At 38.0% G+C, this 26264-nt stretch overlaps 1 protein-coding gene across 1 annotated transcript in view; it reads left to right on the top strand.

Moving 5' to 3' along the window:
• The window catches only part of glcci1a (glucocorticoid induced 1a), a 42203-nt gene that overhangs the window by 4625 nt on the left and 11314 nt on the right, over window positions 1–26264 (top strand). Inside the window, exons 2-3 of the mRNA XM_077196483.1 lie at window positions 10831–10982; window positions 25354–25443. Of these exons, the coding sequence (XP_077052598.1) occupies window positions 10831–10982; window positions 25354–25443 (242 nt within the window). The remainder of the gene's footprint in view (window positions 1–10830; window positions 10983–25353; window positions 25444–26264) is intronic.

Here is a 26264-nt window from a genome sequence, read left to right on the forward strand (position 1 = left end):
ATTCTTAATGTATAATAATGTATACTATAAAACTTAAAAAAATAATATTTTAAACAGATTAATCGATTATCAATCTAATCTTTAGTTTCAGCCCTACAACAGACTATTTGCTTAAATCGCACTATTGCAGCCTTTTGCTATTGGATAAGGACACTTTCAATTTAGCTTGTTTGACAGATACTTTGCCAAAGCAATGGCGCAAAACACATTGTTGGAGACCTTATATGATATTAGGTGAAGTTTAAAAATATTTTCGGTTCATTGTGAAAATGTGGCAGGACAGATTAGACTATGGCGGGCCGCCAGAATCTGCAAAATTAATGGGAAACACTGGAGCTAATTTATCAGACAAATACATTACTTCTGTTGTACTTAGTAAGTTTTTGTCTTGTTCTCTAAGACAGTAATTTTGGCTGTGACTTTGTGTTCATATATGTGAGCATTGGAGTGCTGTTGAAGTGCAGCTTCTGGGTGGATGTGTGATATCAGGCTTGAGAGCAGCATTATGACATAATCACACAACGCACTTTCTCGCACTACTATTCTCAACAGCAACAAATGAAAGACTTATTTGAAATTGATTACATGAAAATAGCAAAAGAGGAAGGATATACTATCTATTTATCAGTTCCCATGTTGACCTTTATAATGTATCTTTGCCAAAAATAACTAGTACGTAATTGTAATGTCCTGAAAGGTTAATAATCACATATAACATATTATTTATAGCAAGATGCAATGCAATGTTTCCTTGTTTATTTTAAGGTTGACAGGACAAAGCAAAAGAAACCCCAGCAATTCAGGGATGTTTACCATTTTGTTTTGCTCTACAGTGAGTGTTGTGGTGTGAAATTGTTGTATGAACAGCATGACTTGTTCACAGTAGTAGCCAAAGTAGGGTTGTGCAGATAGATGTTGATATCTTGTATCGAAGAAAGCCAGAGATATTGTCGAAAGCATCAGCTATCGACGATATCAAGAGGATTTGGCATTTCCAATTAATGTACTAAATTATGATTAGGCTTATTTTTAGGCTACTATTAATATTAAATGAATATTACAATTCATTTGCTCCACCATAATTTCATAGCAAATCACACCGATGCTATGTGATGATAAAAGCTTAGATAAATTAGCTTACTCCTTATTGAAAAAGATTTAAAAACAATTAGGTCTATTATACAATTAATTATTTAATTTTGAATTATGTAACACCATATAATGGGTCCGAATACTACAATAATCAGTCATCAATGAAAATTAAGAGCAGCTTTATTTCAAACACAAACTTGTTAAACACAAAATAATTCTCTTCTAACTTTTTCAATAACGTATGTGCCACAAGAGAAATATTGAGAAAATAAAGTAAGACCGTTATATACCGTTATCTTATCAGCATATGTTGAAATAGAATTATCTCTCGTCATCTCTGAGTCAAATGAAGAAAGCTCTGTCAAATTTTTCTATTTCATTTTCTGTAGTGAATAATAATTGACTGGGGTTTGGGACTCCTTTGCACTAAGTTTGCACATTGCTTGTGTGATATCCACTGACTCACCTTCATGATGTTAAACTGAAATGTTTCCAATATTGCATGTGACTCTATCACCAACTACTTCTTGGCTTGCAAAATGGACGACGATTCACATTTTGCTCACGTCATTTTCTTGTGATAATAAAAGAAAGTAAATAATTAAACGAATGAGCAGATGAACAAGTAAATGAATGATCAAATATGCATAAGTAAAAAAAGAATAGCTATCTATCAGCGATCTCACCCGTTGATGATAGGACGATTTTACTGAGTATCGCCCAATGCATGTTTTTACACATGCTGGTTTGGTGTGTTTTTTTTTTAATCTTTGAGGTTTGAGGTACCAAACTAATCTAATCGTAACACTGTAGATAGTAGAGCAATATCTGATTATGTTTTTCAATCTGTCATATATTGTTCAGTGTGGACTTTGGGTGTTTCAATATTAAATTGGAGGCTGACTTGCTTCTTGCCCTGACTTCAGTTCTTATTTGAATTAATTATTAAATAAGGGCTATTTCTGGAATACAAGTGATTTTGCACCATAGAACATTTTGCAGCATCATCAGAGAAGACTGTTCCTACTTTTAGCACCTTCACTTTTAGTACAGCGGTTTTCAATCACATTTCTACCATATTGTACAGATATAGGCATAGCTGAAGTTGTTTTTCTCTTTATATTTGCAACTTGTATTCTCGGTTTTGTTTTTATTTATACGCCTTGACAGCTATAAACTATTGACTCCAGTTTTGCTAATGACTAATCTAGTTTTTTGCATGTATGCAGCACCACACATTATTTGTTCCAATGCTTTAATTTACCCTTTTCACAGACTGTGATGAAAAAAATGTAATACACATTTATAATGCAGCTGTAATTTGTGTTGTATTACCTTGGCAATAAATGACCAAACGAATTAACACTGCTCCCAAGGGTGTCTCTAATACAATGGCTAAGGGAGTGATAACAAAATTGATACTTTCTTTGGGAAGTTGTGGAAACACTATTGCAGATTTTTTCTTTTGCTTTTATAGCAAATGCAAATACAAAAATTATATTTGCTGTCATCTCTTATTCACCGCTATAGAAGTTTTCCCAAGTATGATGATTTGCGTTTTTGAAAACCCCGGAAATGTGAAAAGGGTCCATTGCCACCCAAACTATTAAAAAAGCATTGCAAAAAGCCCTGTTTATTGTTGGCCTTACATTTTGAATATTCAGAGGTTACTGAATACCCACAATATGTATCATATAACAATGTAAAAAAAGTGATCTTTTGCAACCAAATCGATGCATTTGCAAATTTGCTAATTTTTTTAATACTTTTTATTGCTAATTATTTTATCAGCAGTTGAGCTGTATGAACTCCATAAGTTTGTGTAAAATCTTATGATCATATTCTCAAGCATGATTTGGGATGATCCAAAGAGCATTAAGCTTCAATAGAAGTATAACATCTGACCGTCTGTACAAAGTTTGATTGGTCAATGCCACAAATTTGAGTAGTGACCAAGGAATAGGCCTAGTGCAGAATTCTAAATATGACTTACTTAGTTAAGAGGTTAACATGCTTTACTATAAGGTTTCATGAAGTTACAATGAACAATAATTTGGTAACACTTTACAATAAGGTTTCATTTGTTAACCTTAGTTAAGTACATTAGTTAACATGAACTAATATGAACTGCACTTCTACAGCATTTATTCATCTTTGTTAATGTTACTTTCAACATTTACTAATACATTATTCAAATCAAAAGTTCTATTTGTTAACATTAGTTAATGCACTGTGAAGTAACACAAACAAACAATGAACAGCTGTATTTTTATTAACTAACATTAACAAAGATTAAAAAATACAGTAACAAATGTATTGCTCATGGTTAGTTCATATTATTAATACATTAATGTTAACAAATGAGCTCTTGTTGTAAACTGTTACCATTAAATGTAGGACCCCAAATGTTTAATGTGATGTGTGACGTCCAAAAGTGAAAGAGGATTGTCTAAATACTGTAGTGATGTTGTGATTCAAAATGTGACGTGCGCGGGTGAGTTTGTTGAAGAGCAGTGAACAATGATGCGTTTGCAGGGGAAAAGTTCACATTTGCATGAATCCCCTGCCTCGCAGTTCGTTTTTGTTTCCTTGCGCGAAACGCTTCGCTCGGCCCAACAGCGCTTCAACTGTGCTGATGGACGTCGTATAATAGCGCCTGTGTTTACTGCAATGCAAATCGACTCCCAACAGGGACTGTATTTACTTCTGAAAGCCTTAAACTTCCACATATTCAGTGTTCATGATGTTATTGGCTTGCACGTCCTTTACCTTGGCTGTCACACTAATGCGTTATATCCCACTAAATAAAGTTTGCTCACCCTGCTTTACCCACGGTAACTGAATCAACGAACGCCAGGAGCAGTGATCATCAATTCCAATTAAATCTTATTAATGCCATAAAAGAATTCCAAACATGTGAAGATATCATAACATGCAGGCTGTAATTCTGCAGCGAAGCAATTACGGTTTTATTTCCCCACCGTGCAGTAAGCAAAACCACCTGTCCCTCGTCTAATATGACCTAATTCACAACTCGAAGCCAAACGGGCTGTATTGCGATGATGTTTAAAAATGTGATTGTGTGAATGACAACAGAAGGTCTTTCAGTGTTTCGTCCACCCATGCACTCTCTCTCGCTCTGTTTGCAAGCGCAGTGTTTTACTGAATGTCACCTCTCACGCATTTACTAACAGCATTCATAGTGTCGTTCCGTTTACCATGCTCAAAGCTTACACATACAGCACGGCTTATAGATTAAAAAAATAAAACGGATTATAATAAAATAATAAAACAAAATGTATTCACGATTAGTTATTTGCTGTGTCATCACGTTAACCCTGTAAAGCATGACATAATACTCAGAATCTTTTTTTTTAAATTGAACATTTTTTTGAACCTTTAGACAAAATATATTTAAATATGTGTTTTTGTTGAGTATCATATTTGATTCATCAGGCTTTTATGGTTCATATAGTATAATATAGTGAGTAAATGGAGCTTATAATCAAAGAAAAAACTCATTTACTTACATTTTACTTTTTATCTTGTAATGTGAGCATTTATAATAGTGTATATAATATAATTAGGGCTGCAACAACTAATCGATAAAATCGATTATAATCGATTATGAAAATCGTTGTCAACGAATGTCATTATCGATTAGTTGGTCTGCTTACGTCACGGGGAGCGTTTACTGGTACGCACACACACGCAAGGTCTCTCTCCCTGAGGCGCTCTGCCGAGCGCGCGCGCTACACGGTTTGGAGACGTCTCTTCTGTCTCGCATGCGCGCTCTTGCTTGCGCGCTCTAGATTTCGGGAGTTTGAACTAATTCGCGGGCATCAGGGAGCCGCAATCAATATGCGGGAGACTCCCGGGACTTCCGGGATGTCTGTATTTTGTCTCGAGCATCAGGTTGTGCAATCAGTTCGCTCGCAACGTAAGTGATGGATTAAAATAGCGCTACCGCAGAAATAGGTTAAATTAAAACGGTGTTTACAAAGTGAAGCATTAAATACAAAGGCAGTTAATAACAGCAGCAGTAAAATATTGTTTTTTAGTCACTGTACTCAGTGGTTTTCAGCGAATGCTTGTGCACTAATGCATAATTTCTCCTGTCCTTTACTCAAGCCTGTTAGCTTGCTGGGTAACGTTACCTCCATTCCGTTCTCTTTTTATAGCATTTGTCTACTAAGTTTTAATTGTTTTTCAAACGCGATCTACTGCGGCTCTACATTCACACAATTGTTTTCAGTCTTTCTATATTTATTTAATCAATTTATCCTTATATTATATTCTTTTATATATTATATATATAATATATATTATATTCTTTATCCTTATATTCCTTATATATAATTAATTTTAAATAAAAATTAAATGAATTATATATTTTAGATGTTTTTAGTTTGTTTTTAGTTCAGATATTCACATCTGAACAACATGTCTGTGTAAATTTGTTTTAACAAAAATTGTGTTAAAACATTATATGTTGGATATCATTTTTTTAACAATAATCATGTTTGTCAACTTGCCATCAGCAATTATCATTAAAAACAATGCAAATATTGATAATAGTAAAACTCAATGTGTGGCTTTTGCACTTTTTAAAGTACACTTTTACACATAAATACCCTGATTTACGGTTTTATTTAGTTATAATAAAAAAAAAATCTAATTTAATTTCTATCCGATTAATCGATTAATCGAAAAAATAATCGTCCGATTAATCGATTATCAAAATAATCGTTAGTTGCAGCCCTAAATATAATATAATATATATATTTTAATGGAATTACTGAATTTTCATTCATTTAATTGATCAAATAAATAATATAAATAATTAACATGTGAATCGGTTAACCAAATGGTTGTTAGTTCAAAAGTGATTTAAGGGAAAGATGACATGAAGAAATCTCTCTTTCAATCTCTCAATCTGTCCGCTCTGCCCTGCTGTTCTTGGCATAAACCTGCCCTGCCTTTCCATCTGCTCTCAGGAAACTGTAAAACAGGCTGAGAGGAAGCACTCCAATGCCAGGGCTCCATGAGCAAATACCTTCCACACTCACTGAGCAACATTTGGGCAAGTCGAACCGTGCACCAAGTCAACCTCGTCCCCCTCATGTTTAACAATACCAACTTGACGTGCAAATAAGCATAGCTGTTTGTGTTTGCCACAAAGCACACGTGTGAGAAGCATTTGTTTTAGTAAATTAATGCCATGCCATTACTCAGACTTATTCAAGCTTTAGGGTTTTTATAGTGTACCTTTCTAAATGCACTGCACAGTTTGGCTAAAAAAAACGATTTCAGGTTGGAGCTGTTGTCTGACAGTTAGCACACATGCTAAAACATGTTAAACTATGGAACCTGTAAAGAAGCATAGCTTACTATGTAGTGTGAATGAGCCTTTTTGAGTTGTTGAGGGTCATGGACTAATCTAAAATCTAAGAAAAAAGAAAGTCATACCGATTTGGAATTACATAAGGTTGCGTAAATAAATACAAAATGTTAATTTTTGAGTGAATCCCTTTTAAAATAAGCTTGAACATTTTTAAACGCTAGAAAACTCCTAAATGTTGGTAAAATAATCTTTTAGCAGATACACACAATTAAATGCAGTTAATAAAAACAAAGTGCCATCTGCCTCTTACTAGCCTTAGCAAGTAGCAAGTCAAGGTTTTGCCAGGCTATGAAAAACGAAAATGGCTACAAAATGACAAACCTCTTCATATGTCTCACCCCAACTTATTGTTTCAATAAAAGTTGTGTTTGTTGTAGAACTTTTAACCACTGTAGTAGTTTTGAATCTTTCAGTCTTCAGTGCTCAAACATCAATGTCGTACTGTATATATTTTGAACATCATAGTATTTTGTCATTTCAACTTGATGAGTTTAGGGCTGGTGACAAGTCTGTTCCTTTGTTAACACAGTTCTCAGTGAGGTTGTTTTTATATCTATAAAAGAACTTCTGAATGCACTGTACTGGTATATCTGGCCTGAGTCCAGATGGCAGAGCCAAACTTTGATATTGGAACTCAGCATAAGCTTGTTATACAACATTTGCTGGTCTTAAATCATGATATTTATGAGTTACTATTACTAATGAAAGAAGTTAAAAAGTGTAAACCCATATGGTTTTTCTCAATGAATGTCATCTTTATAGCAGTACACTTTGCAACAATTACAAGTAAGATACTAAACCAAAATTCTGTATGATTGTTGTTTAAAACCCTTTATATTGTAGTTTGAGATGATTTAACCTACATTTTCCAGTGACTCTGTCTCTAGTTAGGCACTTCCTAAAAAGCACACAGTGAGATAAGGGCCAAGTCTAAATATGGTCTTCTAGAATGGACTGTATAATCCATAAGCTTTTCTTTGAATGACCCTGTTCATCACCATAGCAACAGTGCACTCTCCGTGTCCACAGCGTCTCTCGTACACACGTTTGTCTTTTAGTTGTTATCCCATTCTCTGAATCCTGCTTAGTACCTTAGGTCTAATTATTTACACCGCATTTCTGAAAACGCATGGTTTACATTTTGCACACTTGCTCTGACATTTGCTCATCAACAACAATGGATCTCTCATCTCCTTTGAGTTTTATCGCTACTCTCTCTGTTGGTTTCACTTGATGTTCGCTTTGCTCGTCTGATGTGGGCTTCACACCATGCAAACAAATGGGCGATGATAATATAATTGAGGGAGGTGTGAACAGCTTTTGGCAACCTGCAACCAAGTGAGGTGTCATCAGGCTTAAAAGAGCCTATTGCGTGCACTGATACTGTAGCTGTAAAATAAGCAGTCTAATCACACATTTAATGTTGAGTTCTCTCTTAAACTTGACTTCTGTCAAAAGTCTTTTTTGATGTTCGTGGTGAGGGTGCATACTTCACAGTTGCACATAAACGTGATAAAATTCTAATTTCTTAAATTGCAAAATTGAGGACTAGCCTGGAAGTTGCTGGTCAACAGGTCACAAATGTAGATGGTGCCTGTTGTTCTAGATTCATCCCGAATATGCATGCTGCTCCACACTGGTTTATCCTGGTCAGTGTTATTCTGACCAGCATAGCCAGTCTGTGGACCAGACACACTTTGCTAGATTGAGACAGACTGGCCAACTATTCATACTGACTAGTTTGTTAGTTTAGTTGTACAGAACCACATAAATGTGATAAAATGCAAAATTGCTTTTTTTAAATGATTCACCAGACTAAAAGTTGCTGACCAACAGGTCAATGATACAAAGTTTACCAGTTGGTCTGGATTCATGCTTGTCCAGGTGGGATTATGCTGGTTAGTAGGGCTGGGCGATATAGCCAAAAAAAAATGATCACGATATTTTTTTTTATATCAGTCGATATCGATAATTATCGCGTTAAATGTCAAATCTTTATTTCTTTCAATTTTCCTAAGTGAAAGTTGTAGAAACCAGAGTGTTGTGTTTTTAAACTACTCTTTATTGTCAGAACATATCATGACAAACACTTGCCAAACAGGTGAAAATTTCACAAATCTCAGGTAGAACATTCAAACATTTGTCATTTTTCCTTAACAAAATAAATATCTGAATAGAAAAATATATTTCTTAGTTTCTGCATGTGCTAATGGAGGATATTGTTTCAAGTCTTGAAACAGGTTTGTGTTGCCTGACTTTGATGGCACGTATCTTCAGCACAGTTTGCAGTGCAGGCCGCAATATTAATATTACATGTTTTGTCTCGAAACGCATATTTGACAGTGAATTGCCAGTAAATCTGCACCCCAACTCAAGCTAATACTACTATGTTAAATTTATGTTCATTAACAAAAACAGTAACATCTGTTAAAAAAAAAGTAATGACCACATTTTTATTTGGCAAAATGTAATATTCTGACTGTTTGAGTTTTATTAAAATGAACCATTGGTCATCCAGTATCATGCATTTATATCATGATAACCACAGATAAAACCAGGCATAGCCTAAGCACAACTATCATGGCAAAATGTAACTTTATGGTTTCTATGGTATTTGTATGAAAAACTGTAGCCTAAATACATTATTAAATACTGTAATTATATTCCATTAGTCATTTAATACATTGTCTACATTAATAATATAATACAATTCAATATGTATATCCCACATTTCATGGTGCAGTTAGTAAATCCATGGTAAATGGATTCAGTATCAATTCAGATTCTGACTGTATCGTTGCGCACAGTGTTTGTCCGTTTGTCTTAGTCAGCGCTGTTTCATCTGCCTTTAAACTGGTTTAAACTGGACATTTGTGTTCTTCGCTGAATTGAAGCGCTTCACTATGACTTATCAGAGGAAACGCGTCTGCTCTAGTGAGCTCGCGCTGCGCTGCGGTTTGGACTTTGAACCGAGCGGATAAATGGTCCGTGTGGCACGCGGTTCAAACGAGTTTCGTTCCCCTTTTTACGCATAAACATTATCGAACATTTATCGACCTCTTGATATCGTTTTATCGAGAAAAAATATATCGCGATAATTATCGTTTTATTGCCCAGCCCTACTGGTTAGTGTTAGTCTAGCTGGTGGACCAGCATATCCATGCTGTTGACCATCAATTCTGGTTGCCAGGGATTGGTCTTGATGGTCAACTAGTCATCAACCACTTTTAGGGAATTCAACTATTGAATTTATTGGTGAATGTTAATAATCTTGACCTGAACTCAACACCAGGGCATTGCATTTACTTTCCATGGCTCTGCTTTTCATAAAGACATGAGAGCAGTTGCCTACAACTGCCTTGTGTACACAGATACCTGAGTTAGTCTTCTGAAAGCCATAAAGATGATCCATGGATCTGATGATGTCTTCATAGTGCCACAGAGAGGAGTAAATATTGTCATCTCTGCTGTAGGAAGATGTCACACTCTGACTATCGCTGATTAGAAAAGTTCATGTGCCCTTGACCCAGTTCCCCTCCTTCTTTGTGGGATGAGGGATGTGTATGAGGTATTTTTATCAAATGCATTAAGAATTGATGTTCTGCTTAAATGCAAAGTGCAAACAAGTTAACCTAATTCTGGGCCCAAGTCTACATCTACGATAGATGGGATATGAGCAGAATGGACTGATGAGATATTTTTCCAAAATCTATGTAGTATAATTATGCAGCTTTGTAAAGAGTTCAACCGAAAATGAAAATTATATGGCACTATTGTTGGAGTAGCCCATTAATGTAATATAAATACTATGTCCGTTCATACGAGTGATTCGTGTTTTTCATGCCTCGTATGTTAACGTTTTGTACTTTTGTTTTTGTTTATTATCATTTTTAATTTAGTTGTTTTAATTTCTGCTTTAAAATAGTAAGCAATCAGTTGTTTTTAGGTTTAGATTGTATTTTAACCCTTTTTTGCTTCTAATGTACATCATAGCCTACATAAATACATTCACTACTGTATATTTGTTTTCATATGCTTAATATTACACATCGTTTTGAAGAAAGCATTGGGTAGGATGTGGAATAGTATTGTTTAAAATAATGGTAAATGTTTAATTTAAAATGAAAATGTTTGATTTAAAAAAAAAGTTTAATGTATAATATTTTAAAGTTGTTTTTTTTTTTAAATAAATAATCAAATCAAAATAATCATTATTTACAGCCCTAGTAAACAGGTAGCAATTTGTAGGGAAATAACTTTAGGGCTACTGCAAGCCCAGTCCCTCTGCTCATCATCACCCATCTGTTTCTATTTCTGTTTGTTCCTTATGGCAGTTGAGAGGTCAAAGTCACAACAGGTGTGGAGCACAGGTTCTATCAGACGGACTTCCTCTTTGGGTGCTATCACCGGGCCCTACCTGATAGGACAGTGGCCACGTGATTCCCACCTGCACAACCCCTCTTGCATGAAAGACAAGTCCACGCAGGTAGGCACTTTCACCCACTGCTCCAAATCTAACCCTGGCTTCAAAGCCTGTGTGTTCAGGTGTGTTTGCAAACGTTAGGTTGACAGCTTTTACAAGTTCATCGTTCTTCTGGGTTTTTGCATGTTTGCTGTGTTACTTTGGACTATTTTCTGGGATTTCTGTGAGCTGAAACCAACTGCTGATTCTCAATAAGTGTGAACACTAACTGTTTTTTAACATAATATTCACATTATATCTAAATTATTTTTAAATCCTGCATCAGTCTGCAATCCTTTGCACCTGCAAACTGTAGTTACCTTTAGCATTTGGCATGAAACTGTTATTGGCATTAAATAAACCATTAACCACAGACTGGGAACCAAGACTTTCGCAGCTTACACATGGGGTCTGGTATTTGACCCACAGCTGAATTGCAGAAATCACTCTGAAATACTCAGAGACTGAAATACTTTATCAGAGGCTGTAATGATCACCAGTTTGAGTATTCAGTGGTTTGTTAATGAACATGGGCTGCCTTGCCATCTACTACCTACTTGGGATGTCAATTTACATAAATTCTCATAATCGATCATTGTTTAAATTAACGATCAATTAATCGATTAATCGTCAACCTTAACCTCATTAATCCGAAACAGCGGGCGCTACTCAGTTATTACTTAACAACCACTTGCTTAACCAGCACAAAATAAGTGTTGTTTTAAAGCTTAGAAGCTTGGCTTTACAGTGAATATATGGAATATGACCATCACTTAACAAGTGCTTTTAAATTTGCTGACATATCAGAATTGATCTATTTTTTTTCATAACATGAAAAAATAACTGTTTTACATGAAAATAAGAATCTATAAAATCATCAAACATAACATTTAGACTTGTGTCATAAATCATTGAAAATGTCTCAACCAGCAGAATACAAGCATATTTGTTTCAGTAATGTAAAAATGACATTAGCTATGTAAAATAACTGCATTACATGAAAATGAGATCTGTAAAATCATCGAGCATAACAGACAGACTTTTCATAAATCATTTAAAAGGTCTCAACTACCAAACTATACCAAGTGTTTGTATGAAAAAGCACAGCCAACACACCTGTAAACCATATACTCATGATACTTTTGTGGCGAGTTGTTGTTTGTAACTTCGCAATACATTAGTAAACCATAGTAGATCACATATCTTTATTTAGAGCAGGTAGCCTCGAATGAGCCCAAACGCAACATAAGTCAATGCGTAGATCACAGTGACATGCTGCTTGGCTAAAGCTGTAAGACTTTAGGAATCCGATCACTTTGCGATTAATGCGATCATAACGCAGATTTTTCCAATGTCATCTGAAAGTTCAACCAATGGAAACTGGATCTATGATGGGTTGGTTTAGTGTGTAGGGACGATGTGTAGAGACCAATCGGACACTGTTGTACAGCTGGAGCAAGCTAGGATTGGCTTGATCGCTCAGATTGGCTGATCTTGATGTATCATGTGCCATAGAATAGAAACTTACACCAATATGTTGCCTTGGAAGTGAAAATAGCCTGACACACATGCCGGAGCCCTCGCTCACAAAAATCTCCTTACTCTTTCTCATTATCTAGCACAGTTCTACCATTATTATTATAAGATTAATTAGGTAGAGTGAAATAATTTGATAAGCATTTTATTAGAGCAATTTCAAAACCTGCTGGGGGAAAAAAGTCTACCAGTGTGGCACAGTTTAAAAGCAGCCGATTCCACTGGAAAAACGGTGAATGGGAAACCCTGTTGCCAAGCTAACAACATGATAATGTAATTAACTTTTTTTTCGTTTCTAAATTTAAGTAGTTTATTAGTGATACCTTTTCACCCAGCTCATTACTATGCATTCTGGGATTGCATGCAAGGATACATTCAGTGCTGCGTTTTTTAAGTGGACAGAATCAGCTTTCACATCCTAGTAGTTCACTTACTTGGTTTTGAAAGCGCTCTTCTGTTTTTCTAATGTGCCAGGACTCTAAAGATTTTTTTCGACTGGCCCGGTCAGGCCAGGGGTTCACATTTTTACTCACCCTGTCAGATTTGTCACTTTTTTTTTTTTACCCATGTAACCTTTTATTTTAATATACAAGGTTATAATAAAAAAAATATTTAGAAGTTCTCGATTCAACAACAAAAACTTCTAGCCTAACTACTATAAAGTTTAATAATTAAAGACAAGCAAACAGTCAGAATAAAATAAGAACAAATAAACACATTGCAAGCAATATCACAAATAAATACAATAGAACAGTGATACAAATGAAATAAACAGTGCTTTAAGTTTTTCAGGTAGGTCTATCAGTAGTATTCAGGTACAGAAATGGAATAATCAAATGTAAAAAAGCATTGCATTATTCTGTATAAATCTAGATTAATCCTTTATGAAGTTATTCAGTCAATAGAAATTAGTGATTTTTCTCTTATTCTTTTGTTCTTTGATTAACATTAATGACACAGTCAGCAGCAGGAATATTAGGCTGCTGTCACAGATCTAATGCATGGATCCAATATACTGACACATACATTTTCTTTCTCGATTGTTTACATTCACTTAAGACATAATCGACAGGAATCTTGCAAAGACACGCATTTTAACATAATTTTTCAAATAACTCAACTCAGTATTTGCGTGTTTTGTGTGCGCTAAAAGAATACTGAACTGAATTCTGTGACTTGTAACTTCTTGAACTTTAAGGGGATACCTCACCCAAAAATGAAAATTCTGTCAGTATTTACTCACCCTCATGTTGTTCCAACCCCGTAAGACATTTGTTCGTCTTCGGAACACGAATTAAGATATTTTTGATGAAATCTGAGAGCTGGATCACTCCTCCATACTAGTCCATAGGCTTCTTCAGGGATTGAAACTTGCCAGCCCCGAAAAGTTATTAAAAACATCGTTAAAATAGTCCAAGTGACTACAGTGGCTCAATCTTAAGTTTATCAAGCAACGAGAATACTTTGTTTGCGCAAAAAATAACAAAAATGACGACATTATTTCCTTCTCTTTGAGCCTCTAGTCAGTTAACTTAGTATGATTGCGTAGAGCTACGTCACACGTAGGCTCACTATTGGCCGACGCTGGTCATGTGTGTGATGCGTGTGACGGACAACAACAGAAGCGTACACTATTACACTAGTGAACTGACTCGAGTCACACAAAATCACTTGAAGTTTTAAATTGACTAGACCTAAAACGTGCAAATGATAAAATTTCGTGACGAAGCAGCGTTGACTGATCAACCATTTCGCTGAGTGTCTTTCACACTGTCATCAGACAGTCTGTGTGCATACGTGGTTGAGGTTAATTGCAGGTCAAGCGTAATCAGTCAATTTGAGGTGTTAGTTACAGAGCAAGTAGCCTCTGACTAGTCGATTACTATGGCATGTCCCTACAGAGAACACAACGTACCTCACGCACACCTGTCCTATGGGCAGGTACTGATTTACCCTCAAATGTCAGCAGGTGTATCAGGCGGAACAAAATCACCACAATCCCACAGTTCCACCCACCATCTGCTGCTACACTGAAGGTGAGATTTGGCACCTCCGAGAGTGCAGTGTGTCTAAAGGTAATGACTCTGCCGTGCCTCTTATTGTGTGCTTCAGCATGCACCGAGTGTCATGTAACCGTTCAGAAAGACGAGATGCCACAAGAATGCCGTTCCCCGTGTTAACGGCCTCCACTGTTAACCCCTAGTTTTTGAAAGACAACTACATTGTGCATCTGTTCAATATGTTCTTAGGGGCCACTCACACAGAACCCATTTTTTTTGTTCCACTGCGCTACTTTTCGACTGCTTTTCAATGTAAACACGCGATAAATGGACATCTTTAATCGTTGCACTCATGTCTCGTGTATTTTGCAGCAGCTCGCGCATGACACAGCATTTTAAAAACGTGGCGCTCAAGTAAAAAGAACGCGTCTTGAGACCATGCAGTTTTTATCCATTCCACTACATGCGTCTTGCGTTTTTCAAAGCAAAAACACGTTCTGTGTAAACCAGACGATATTCTGTAATTCTGTTGGAACTTTATTTGTGCTTTGAGTAAATTTCATTTTTGGGTCAACGTTCAATCTCATGACAGAAATTCATTTTTATCTTTTTAAGACATTGCTGTGATGCTGTGTTGTTATTGTTGACAAAAACTATTACAAATACACTCACCTAAAGGACTATTAGGAACACCATACTAATACTGTGTTTGACCCCCTTTCGCCTTCAGAACTGCCTTAATTCTACGTGGCATTGATTCAACAAGTTGCTGAAAGCATTCTTTAGAAATGTTGGCCCATATTGATAGGATAGCATCTTGCAGTTGATGGAGATTTGTGGGATGCACATCCAGGGCACGAAGCTCCCGTTCCACCACATCCCAAAGATGCTCTATTGGGTTGAGATCTGGTGACTGTAGGGGCCATTTTAGTACAGTGAACTCATTGTCATGTTCAAGAAACCAATTTGAAATGATTCAAGCTTTGTGACATGTTGCATTATCCTGCTGGAAGTAGCCATCAGAGGATGGGTACATGGTGGCCATAAAGGGATGGACATGGTCCGAAACAATGCTCAGGTAGGCCGTGTTATTTAAATGATGCCCAATGGGCACTAAGGGGCCTAAAGTGTGCCAAGAAAACATCCCCCACACCATTACACCACCACCACCAGCCTGCATTGTGGTAACAAGGCATGATGGATCCATGTTCTCATTATGTTTACGCCAAATTCTGACTCTACCATCTGAATGTCTCAACAGAAATCGAGACTCATCAGACCAGGCAACATTTTTCCAGTCTTCAACTGTCCAATTTTGGTGAGCTCTTGCAAATTGTAGCCTCATTTGTCCTATTTGTAGTGGAGATGAGTGGTACCCGGTGGGGTCTTCTGCTGTTCTAGCCCATCCGCCTCAAAATTGTGCCTGTTGTGGCTGCACAAATGCTTTGTTGCATACCTCGGTTGTAACGAGTGGTTATTTCAGTCAAAGTTGCTCTTCTATCAGCTTGAATCAGTCGGCCCATTCTCCTCTGACCTTTAGCATCAACAAGGCATTTTTGCCCACAGAACTGCTGCATACCACTACAAATAATAATAATAAATTTTATTTATAATGCACTTTACATCAATTCGATGACCTCAAAGTGGTGGTCAAATACAAATACAAAATAGAATAAAAACAGAAACATTAAAAAAACACTTTTAGCCCTAAAAGGCTTTTCTAAAAAGATGGGTTTTAAGACCTTTTTTAAAAGAGTCCACAGTCTGTGGGGCCCTTAGATGGATAGGGAGAGCATTCCACAGACTGGGTGCAACTGAACAGAAGGCACGGACACCCATAGTACGAAGCCTTGTCCTCCAAGGCTGGAGGAGGTTGGCCTGTCCAGAGCGAAGATGGCGTGATGATGAAAGGGGAGTGATGAGTTGTTTGAGATATAGGGGGGCAGTGACATGGAGGCACTGATGGGACAAAAGGGAAACTTTGAATTCAATCCTGTACTGGACAGGAAGCCAATAGAGTGATTTGAGGATGGGTGTAATGTGTTGGTACTTCCGCACCCCCATCAGGATCCTAGCCGCACAGTTCTGGATGTACTGCAGCTGCTTGATGTTCTTGCTTGGGATCCCGATAAGGAGTGCATTGCAATAGTCCAGCCTGGAGGAAACAAAGGCATGGACAAGTTTTTCGGCATCAGGAAAAGTGAGCATTGGGCGAAGTTTTGCAATGTTCCTAAGATGAAAGAAAGAGGTTTTACAAAGATGTTTAATGTGGGCCTCAAAGGTCAAGTGAGGGTCCATTCTAACATCAAGGTTTGTGACTGAGGAAGAGAGGTGGATGTCATGACAAGAGAAGGTGATGCTGGTGATGGTGGATGACCGGGTCTGGTGCGGAGTGCCAACAACAATGGCTTTCGTTTTTAAGCTGTTGAGTTAAAGAAAGTTAGCCGCCATCCATGTCTTTATCTCCTCCAGGCAGGTGGAAAGTGTGGAAGGGGCTGCAGAGGGGTTCGGATTTGTTTTGATGTAAATTTGGATGTCATCAGCGTAGCAATGGAAAGATATTCCATGTCGGCTGATGACATGACCAAGGGGCAGCATGTACAGCGTGAAGAGGGTGGGGCCGAGGCAAGGTTATAATCGTTAACGAAAACGAACGAAAAAACGAAAACTAGGTGGGAAAAAACATTGTCGTTAACTGAAATGAAAATAAAAACGAGGCATTACAAAAAAACAATAACTAACTAAAACTCTAATGTGTGTTTGGCAAAACTAACTAAAATAAAATTATAGAGTAAATGTCCTTAGTTTTCGTCTTTGTCAATGTCTTGGGCCGCCGCACCGGCCGCCACATATTGCGTTTCGTTATTCATTTTTAAAAAACGCAGCGTATTCGTTCAGCTGCATTTCCTTTCCCTGCTCTCTCTCTCACATACATGCGCGCACGCACACACACACACACAAACACACACAGACACACACACACACAGCCCCTCCCCTCCGTGCACACCGCGTCTCCATGAAAACGAGTGTTCGTTGAAAGCAAGTTTGCGAAAGGTTGGTATCTCGTGAACACCTTTACACAATCACACATTAAAAAGTAGTATAACAAATATTTTAAATTCTGAATACAATTTTGTCAGTGTGTTAATGTCGACCCGAGAAGCGATTGCGGCTTCTTTAGAAAGTTTGAGGTAAAATGCAGTTGGGTTGTCGATGTCAAAACACGATATAAGCTGTGATTCAAATATTAGCTAAAGCTAAATAATGTTATGTAATTTTTTTACTCTAACACTGAATTTTTGCTGCTTCAATCCAGATGAGTATTGTATAGGGTAAATTTAGTATGGGTGTGAAAATTGTACAGCTGTGGGATTTGTATAGGTTGTGCATTTTGTATAGAAGATGTGTAACGTAGATTTTTGGTACGGCGTGTGGATTTTGTAGAGATAAAGAGATTGAGCTCCTAGCAATGTCTTGTGTGGCTCATAAATGTGTTGATACATGCCGTTCATGTGTGTCTTCTTCAGTCTGTTGGCTATTTAGGTTTTTTCCTGGCACACGTCACTTACACATTTTGCACTTACTGCGGAGTGTTGTGTAGACTATTTACATATTTGTGCTCATATGTGACCCTGGATCACAAAACCAGTCTTAAGTAGCACGGGTATATTTGTGGGAATAGCCAACAATACATTGTATGGGTCAAAATTATCAATTTTTCTTTTATGCCAAAAATCATTAGGATATTAAGTAAAGATCATGTTCCATGAAGATATTTTGTAAATTTCCTACGGTAAATGTATAAAACATTTATTTTTGTGAGTGAATGCAGCACAATCGCGAACATAAATGGACAACTTTAAAGGCGATTTTCTCAATAGATTTAGATTTTAGATTTAGGTTTAGGTTTAGATTTTTTGCACCCTCAGATTCCAGATTTTCAAATAGTTGCATCTCAGCCAAATATTGTCCTATCCTAACAAACCATACATCAATGGAAAGCTTATTTATTCAGATTTCATGTGATGTATAAATCTCAATTTCAAAAAAATGACCCATATGACTGGTTTTGTCATCCAGGGTCACATATGTACATTTTATGTAGCTACTGGTGTTATTGTTGAATACATATTTCTAAAATTGTATGATGTTTTTGTTGAGTTATTATTACACAATACTTTTTTCGGACCTTTTTGAATCTTGCCCCTGACAAATAACCAAAATTACAAAAAAAGACTAAAACTAACATTAAAACTAATAAAAACTGAACTAAAACTAAGCATTTTCAAAAAATAAAAAATAAACTAAACTAGCAAATCCACTTTAAAAACTAATTAAAACTAAACTGAATTTGAAAACAAAAAGTCAAAAAGAAATAAAAATAAAAACTAATGAAAAATGCAAAACTATAATAACCTTGGGCCGAGGACAGATCCTTGAGGGACGCCACAAGTGACAGAGTGTGTGTCCGATTTAGCAGCACCCAGGGATACATACTCAGTTCTGTCCATGAGATATGATGTAAACCAGGCCAGAGCAGTATCAGAGAGTCCAATGGAGGAGTGAAGGTGGTGTAGAAGAATATGGTGGTCCACGGTGTCAAATGCTGCGGTGAGATCGAGAAGGATGAGAAGTGATGGAGAGCCAGCATCAGCCGTCCTCAGCAGGTCACTGGTGACCCTGACCAAGGCAGTTTCCGTTAGGGCTGTGTAAAAATATCGATTCATCAATGCATTGCAATTATCTGTTTCTCAATTCAATATCGATTCATCAAATCCTATGAATCGATTCAGCCCACCGGCCAGTGGCGGCGCTGTGGGCAACACTCTAGTGAGAGTGTTCAGCGTTGTACGAGACGCGCTTTACCAAAACAACAAGATGACGGACAGTAACTGCACTCCGTTCAAGCCTGCACCACCAAACAGGGACGTCGTTAGGCCTATTTTAGGGGGGCTGAAGCTACCCCAAAATGTTCCTAAGCCCCCCTAAATTATGATAAGAACAACAATAAGTCTCCGGGAGTCTCCCGCATATTGATCGCGGCTCCCTGATGTACGCAAATTAGTTAAAATCTCCCGAAATCTAGAGCTCGCGAGCTCCAAACCGCGTAGCGCGTGCACGACAGAGAAGGAGAGAGAGTGTGTGTGCGAATGTGCGCGCGTGTGCCTCACAAAGCTTATTTTTTTTATGAGTATGCACATTCTGTGTTTCTGTTTACATTTCTTTTATAACTTGAATGTAAAGGAAAAAAAGAAATATACTTTCTACTACTTACAGTTACATGCACTTTAGAGGTGTTAATAAAGCACCTGTTTGTTACAGTTGTGGTTTGTATTCAACACATGTACAATCTTGTACAGTTTGTTCTGCTAAATAAACCATGACAGGAAACATGCTGCGGTCAATTTGTTCTTAAACATTGGTTATACTGCACACATTATTTAAAAATATACTCGGGTACTATAATTACTTGTGTATTTACTTATTATTGAATCGATATCGAAGCTAATAAATCAATATCGAATCGAAATCGAATCGAATCGAAGCCTCAAGAATCGAATCAAATTGTGAAATTCCTAACAATACCCAGCCCTAGTTTCCGTACTGTGGCCAGAGCGAAACCAGAATGGAACTTCTCATAAAGACTGTTTGTTATGAGATTATTGTGGAGCTGAGCAGAAACTACCTTTTCCAGCACCTTTGACAGGAAAGGGAGTTGGAGATGGGGCGGTAGTTGGCAGGTACTTTGGGGTCAAGGCAGGGCTTTTTGAGTATTGGTTTAATGACCGCAGTTTTCAGAGACTTAGGGACTTGGCCAGATCGGAGAGACTGATTGATGATTTTGGTGATCATGGGACTTATTGCAGAGGAATGACTTTTTATCAAGGCTGAGGGAAAAGGATCCAGATCACAGGTGGAAGGCTTCAGGGGCTGGAGGGCAGGGGAGCTGGAGAGAAGGGAACGAGTCTTTTCAACTTTTGTTTTGAAGAAGGAGATGAAGGTGTTGCAACACTCTTGCAAGTTCTCTGAGTGTAGGGGGATCTGAGGTTTGAGGAGATGATTTATAGTTGAGAAAAGTTGCTTGGAGTTACCAGGGCTATTGTTGATTATATGAGAGTAGAACCGGGACCGGGTGTCACGGAGGGACTTGCTGTATGCCCTCTCATGTTCCCGTAACGCTAATTTGTGAACAGCAAGCCCTAAGTCCTTGAAACGCCGTTCAAGGACACGCTCTGTTCTCTTCTGCAGCCGCAGCTCCCTGGTGTACCAGGGGGCTGAGTGTTTGAAGTTGACGGTTCTGGACTTGACTGGGCCATGACGGTCCAGGAGGGTGCAAAGTGATAAATTCTAAAGATCCACAGATTCAATGTCTGACAGGGGGTTAGCAGCAGAGAGATGACGGAGATCAACACATGTTGCATGTGTTGAATGCAAGGCATTCAAAAGAAGAGTGGACAGGCAAGGACAGGGGGGACAACTCAGACTCTACCCGGTGCACAACGGCAAGACCACCACCGCAGCCAGTGGTGCAAGCCGTACTTGGGTAGGTATAGCCAGGGGGACAGGCTTCATTTAGACTAGTGTAAACTTCTGGTTGTTGCCAGGTTTCAACTAGGCACATGAAGTGTATATGCTCGTTGATGATGTGGTCATGAATAAAAGATGCCTTATTATTAAGGGACTGTACATTTAAAAGTTCAGCATACTGGATGTTTTTCCCTTTTCACACCATTCTTTGTAAACCCTAGAAATGGTTGTGCGTGAAAATCCCAGTAATTGAGCAGATTGTGAAATACTCAGATCGACCCATCTGGCACCAACAACCATACCACGCTCAAAATTGCTTAAATCACTTTTCTTTCCCATTCTGACATTCAGGGGGCTTTTCCACTGGGCTCGTTTGCTGCGGTCCGAGCCCGAGCGCGTTTGTTCCCGGCGCCCCCCGCAGCGTTGGTCTGGTTTCACACTCAACTTGATTCTGTCGAACTCTGGTGCGTTTGCGTGCATCTTACGTCATTGCAAACGTGCACGGCGCATGATAGAAAACACGACGCGGGTCAATATATTGTGTTTTTTATTAATTTGGTGCCATTATTCATAGCTGAGTAAACAACCCAGGTTAACTGTGTGTGTGTGTTTCGCATAAGCTGTTTTTCCGCTGCTTGCAAATGGACTCTTTTGAGGAGACAGTGGATTTCCATTAATTTGTTGCCCTGATTGCACGCACTATGCGCGAATACACTGCAGACTCACTCTTGCTCGTATCCAGGGTAAATCTTCATCCCTTACGTGTGTTTTATTTAACTAAATACATCATAATGTACTAAAACGCATGCGCAGGATACTTTACTTCCTGAACAAGTGCGCACCCGAGTCCGTGTAGTTTTCACATACACGCGAATCGCAGCACGGTTCGGGAGCAACCGAACTCAGACCACCTCCTCCAGGTAGTCTCGGGTTCGGTACCCCAGTGCGCACCCGGGTCCCATGACAGGGTTCACATTAGCGATTTTTCATGCGAACCGTGCCCCGTTCCGAACTAAACTGCCAGTGTGAAAGCCCCCTCAGTTTGGAGTTCAGGAGATTGTCTTGACCAGGACCACACCCCTAAATGCATTGAAGCAACTGCCATGTGATTGGTTGATTAGATAATTGCATTAATGAGAAATTGTACAGGTGTTCCTAATAATCCTTTAGGTGAGTGTATTTTTGTTAATTCAAAAAAGTTTAAGTGAAATAAAATAGGTTAAAGTAATAAATTACTAAAACTAAATAAAAATTAATCTAAAAATAATTAAAAAATATTTATAAATAAATAAAATGTCAAAAAGCACACACAGCAAAATTACGAAATTTAAAATGAAAGCTGTAAACATAAAACTAAAAGCTAATTATAGTAATGCAAGTAATCCTAAAATAACACAGCTGTGTAACTTTAAAGGCCATTCATGATGATAACAATTTGCAGCAACAAATTGACCAGAATGCATTCATTTTTAATGAGAATTGGCAATTTGAAGGCAACATGAGTGACAGAGTGCTGACATTAATTTCACAGAGGTTAGCCAATCATAACAGAGGTCATTTAAAGATACAGAACCAAAAACAGTCTTGTTATGCCTTCAGGCTCCTGACTCTAAAAAAGTAACAAAGGGTGGAAAATGATTATGTAAACTATTACGACTGTTTCTTGTGCAAGCCTTGAGTAACATTATAAGAGGACTATAATGCTACAAAAGAACCAAATATGGCCCCTTTTGAGTGAATGAAGGCTCAGAGGTCAGGTGTTGTGGTCCATTTGGACTTGTGAGAGCAGCGGAGTTGCAGCGTGTTACATGACCCCCCACGCATCCTGTTTTCACTGCTGCATGGCAACGGAGGCCACACAATCTCTGCGGCTCTGCTCTGCTTACTGACACCGAGATACTGAATTATTTTTGTGTTTACAGTATTTCCTTGGTGTGAAATTTCATGCGAAAAGTTCTTTATATATTCTTTATATAATCAGTCGGTTTAAAAACTTGCAATAATTATGTTCACTTGCCGAAGCCTGGGTGTTACCAGGACCGGCCATCTCAAGTATCACCCTTTATTACTCACCGGTGTCAAAGAACTACAAACAACTCTCATGTTAGCTTGCCTTTAAAGTTTGATGCAATGACAAAAGCTTTATAGATTAGTGCGGCAGCTCTGTTGGGATTCAGATTTTTTTCCACTCCATTATTGAACCGTGTCTTGGGTTTAACCCCTCGTCCTCTTTGTTACAGTGATTCAGTGCTGCTTTCCTCTGCAGTAACACAGTCAGATCAGGTGAACAGCGATGACTTTGGGATGTTCTACTCTCGGAATAACCAAAAGCCTGCATCCCTTTTCTTAAAGGGATAGTCTGCCCAAAAAAAAAAGAAATCTCTATCATTATTTACACCACCATCATGTTACCCCAAACCCTTATGACTTTCTTTCTATCATGAAACAAGGAGAGGTTTTGTTGCATATTTACACTGTTCTTTTCCATACAATTAAATATCTGTTTGTGCATATCTAAGATCTGCAAAGTTACAAAACACATAGTCTGCCACAAAAGGGATTTATTCTAATGGAGATCATTGCTCCATACCTGCCTAAAACTCCTGGATCGAAGTTCCGATATTACTTCTGCAAACATTTATGCCACAATTTGCAATATTAGCATAATGCCCATCCAAAAGGCATACGCAAAGAAAGAAGGCGATGTTTCAGTGAATTGTATTATTGTCTCCATGCCGTGGATAAATAATAATAATAACAGTATAATAATAATAATAAATAGCTAAAAAATGATTGTCAATCCTTAAAAAGAATTTGAATAACAGAAAGAAAAAACTAGGCTTTCAAAGCCTCTGTTCCTTTTGGCCTTCTAGTGTCGATCTGTTTCCAAAGGCCAGGCTTTGAAGTGTGACGTTAGGCTGATGAACGCAGGGGTTTTACTGGGCCTGAATCTGCCTCTCTCCACAGCAGCAGCTGTGGCAGTCCCATAGAGGGAATGTATGCTCAAGAGAGACATTTTCATCTTTCACTAGGAAATATATTTCCTCTGTTTTTCACAAGGTACACATACACATTTCCACCACATCTATTGGTCCACAGGAGGCCCTTAAAAAAAAACCAAAAGTATCATAAAGATAGTCATGCTGTTTAACAGAGCTATTGAGATTTTTAATCTTGTTTTGCTTTTCTTCTTTTTCTAGCAAGTTGTAACTGACAGCGATGACTCCATTGCATAATGAATTGTGATTGATATTCTGTGTATAATACCATTTAAAAGTTTGTGGATTTTTTTTCATTTTTTTTATTCTTTGATGGAAAAACCGTTGCTTGCGTCAGGGAAAGAAAGCTGTGCTTGAGCACACCGAAAAGACGACATTCGACTGACACAGCTAGCACGCGTTCTGTGTCTGTTTGTAAAGGAGATAACTGTCTATTTAAGCAGCTATATTCGTCTTTTCTATATTCGAAAACTGAAATTAAGACTGCAGGTACACAAACAAAACGACGCGTGCTTACAGTTTTGAATATCAATCACGCTGATATTCCACTTCATTATTCCACTCCCCTCATGTTATTATGAAAATATTTGCTCAGTGGAATGCTCAGGTAAGATGACGTAAAATTAGAACAGCCTCCTGTCTGTGGCGTCTTGACTTCTATGCTTGCTATCGTCACTTTTGCTCTTATTCTTGTGCACGGACTCGTTCGCTAAACAGTCGCAGATTCTTCATGTTAAATCGTTCCAAAAAACCCGACGGCGTCCGTCTAGAGGCAACGACCGACGCTTAAAAATGACCCGACGAACTTATACAAAAGTTCAATTGTAACGTTACAGTCTAATTTGAGGTAAAAATAGGAAGATATCAGTGGACATCAGCTTATGATAGACTTATGATAGACAATCACACTGGATTGACACTTCAGGGTTTCATTTATGTGCTCTTCACATTTTACAGTGTGTGTGCTGTATGGTGGGCTGACTAAACAAATAACATACCTGAGTGCACACATCACATCCACGTGTGCCTGCAGACTTTCCTATAGTAACAGAGAATGTTGTTTTTGAAAGGAATGTAGGTGACCGTTTATTGAGGAACCGTTTGCAGGAACAATGGTGCCTTTGTGATTTTGGTGTGAAATAGTGGGTCAGGAGGATGAAGCATGGCATTTTGTGTGTGTGTATATATATATATATATATATATATATATACATTTTATTTATTTATTATAAAAATTTGAAGTTAGTCTGTATTAATTAGAACTAGCTTTAAATGAAAACAATATAAAATCCTCACCATAGTCAAAAGACAAAAGTGCATTTTGTGTTTCAGACTCCTGGATGTTGGAGTGACGAGACCGAAGAGAAAAAGAACACACACCAGCGCTCCGCATCCTGGGGCAGCTCTGACCATCTTAAAGAGGTACACATACACACATGCACTTTAAAAAGTAAAGCAAAACACACTCCCTTTAAACAGTGAAATACTATGTGTGTCTTGCACGCGCAGCTGTGTAGTTTTTCCCTTGGGTTTGGAGAACAAGAAAGTGCAATCACACTAACAGCTATTAACAGAGCTCTCACTGTCCTGAAACTGATGAGCATTGCACTTCTGCATTTGCGATGATCTCATCCTGTGTGGCCAGCGAAGGAGCCAGGCGATGGAAATAAAAAACCCTGTTATACAGCTCTATACAAGACTGCCAGTCACGACGACCTATCCGTCTCCTCCTGCACCCGCTTCTATATATAACTTCCTGTGTGGTTTCAGACTTCCGGCGCTGCGCGTCGTGTTATTGCTAGCGCTAGCCGCAGCGCAGTCAGCCTTATCACGGGCGCTCAGCCCCTCCCTGACAATTCAGGGAACAGTGAGATAAGACAATCTTAACTTCCCCTCGCCAATTTAAGGCTTTCCCATCACCTCCAAGCTTTTGGAACAATACGGGCGTGTTGGTTTTAGAGCAAGTAATATGTGCAAAGTCATGTCGTGTGTCCTTTCGCTTTCGCGAAGTCACATTTTTATCAATTAGACATTGTGTTGATGGATAAATCGTTGATGTGCACAAACCTGTCTAATTTACAAAGGCCTTATAGTTCTCTCTTGCATGAGCAACGTGCAGGTGCAAAAGTAATTCATTTCCTGTGCAAACCCTCAAACAAGTGTCTGCTCAGAATTGTTATTATTTGTATTATTTTTGCTGGGGAAAAAAACTGATGACATTGGGCTTAACCCTCAGAAAATGA

Source organism: Siphateles boraxobius, unplaced genomic scaffold (assembly GCF_051911475.1).
Source record: "Siphateles boraxobius isolate OS27281-9 unplaced genomic scaffold, OSU_SipBor_1 35, whole genome shotgun sequence".
Taxonomy (NCBI): domain Eukaryota; kingdom Metazoa; phylum Chordata; class Actinopteri; order Cypriniformes; family Leuciscidae; genus Siphateles; species Siphateles boraxobius.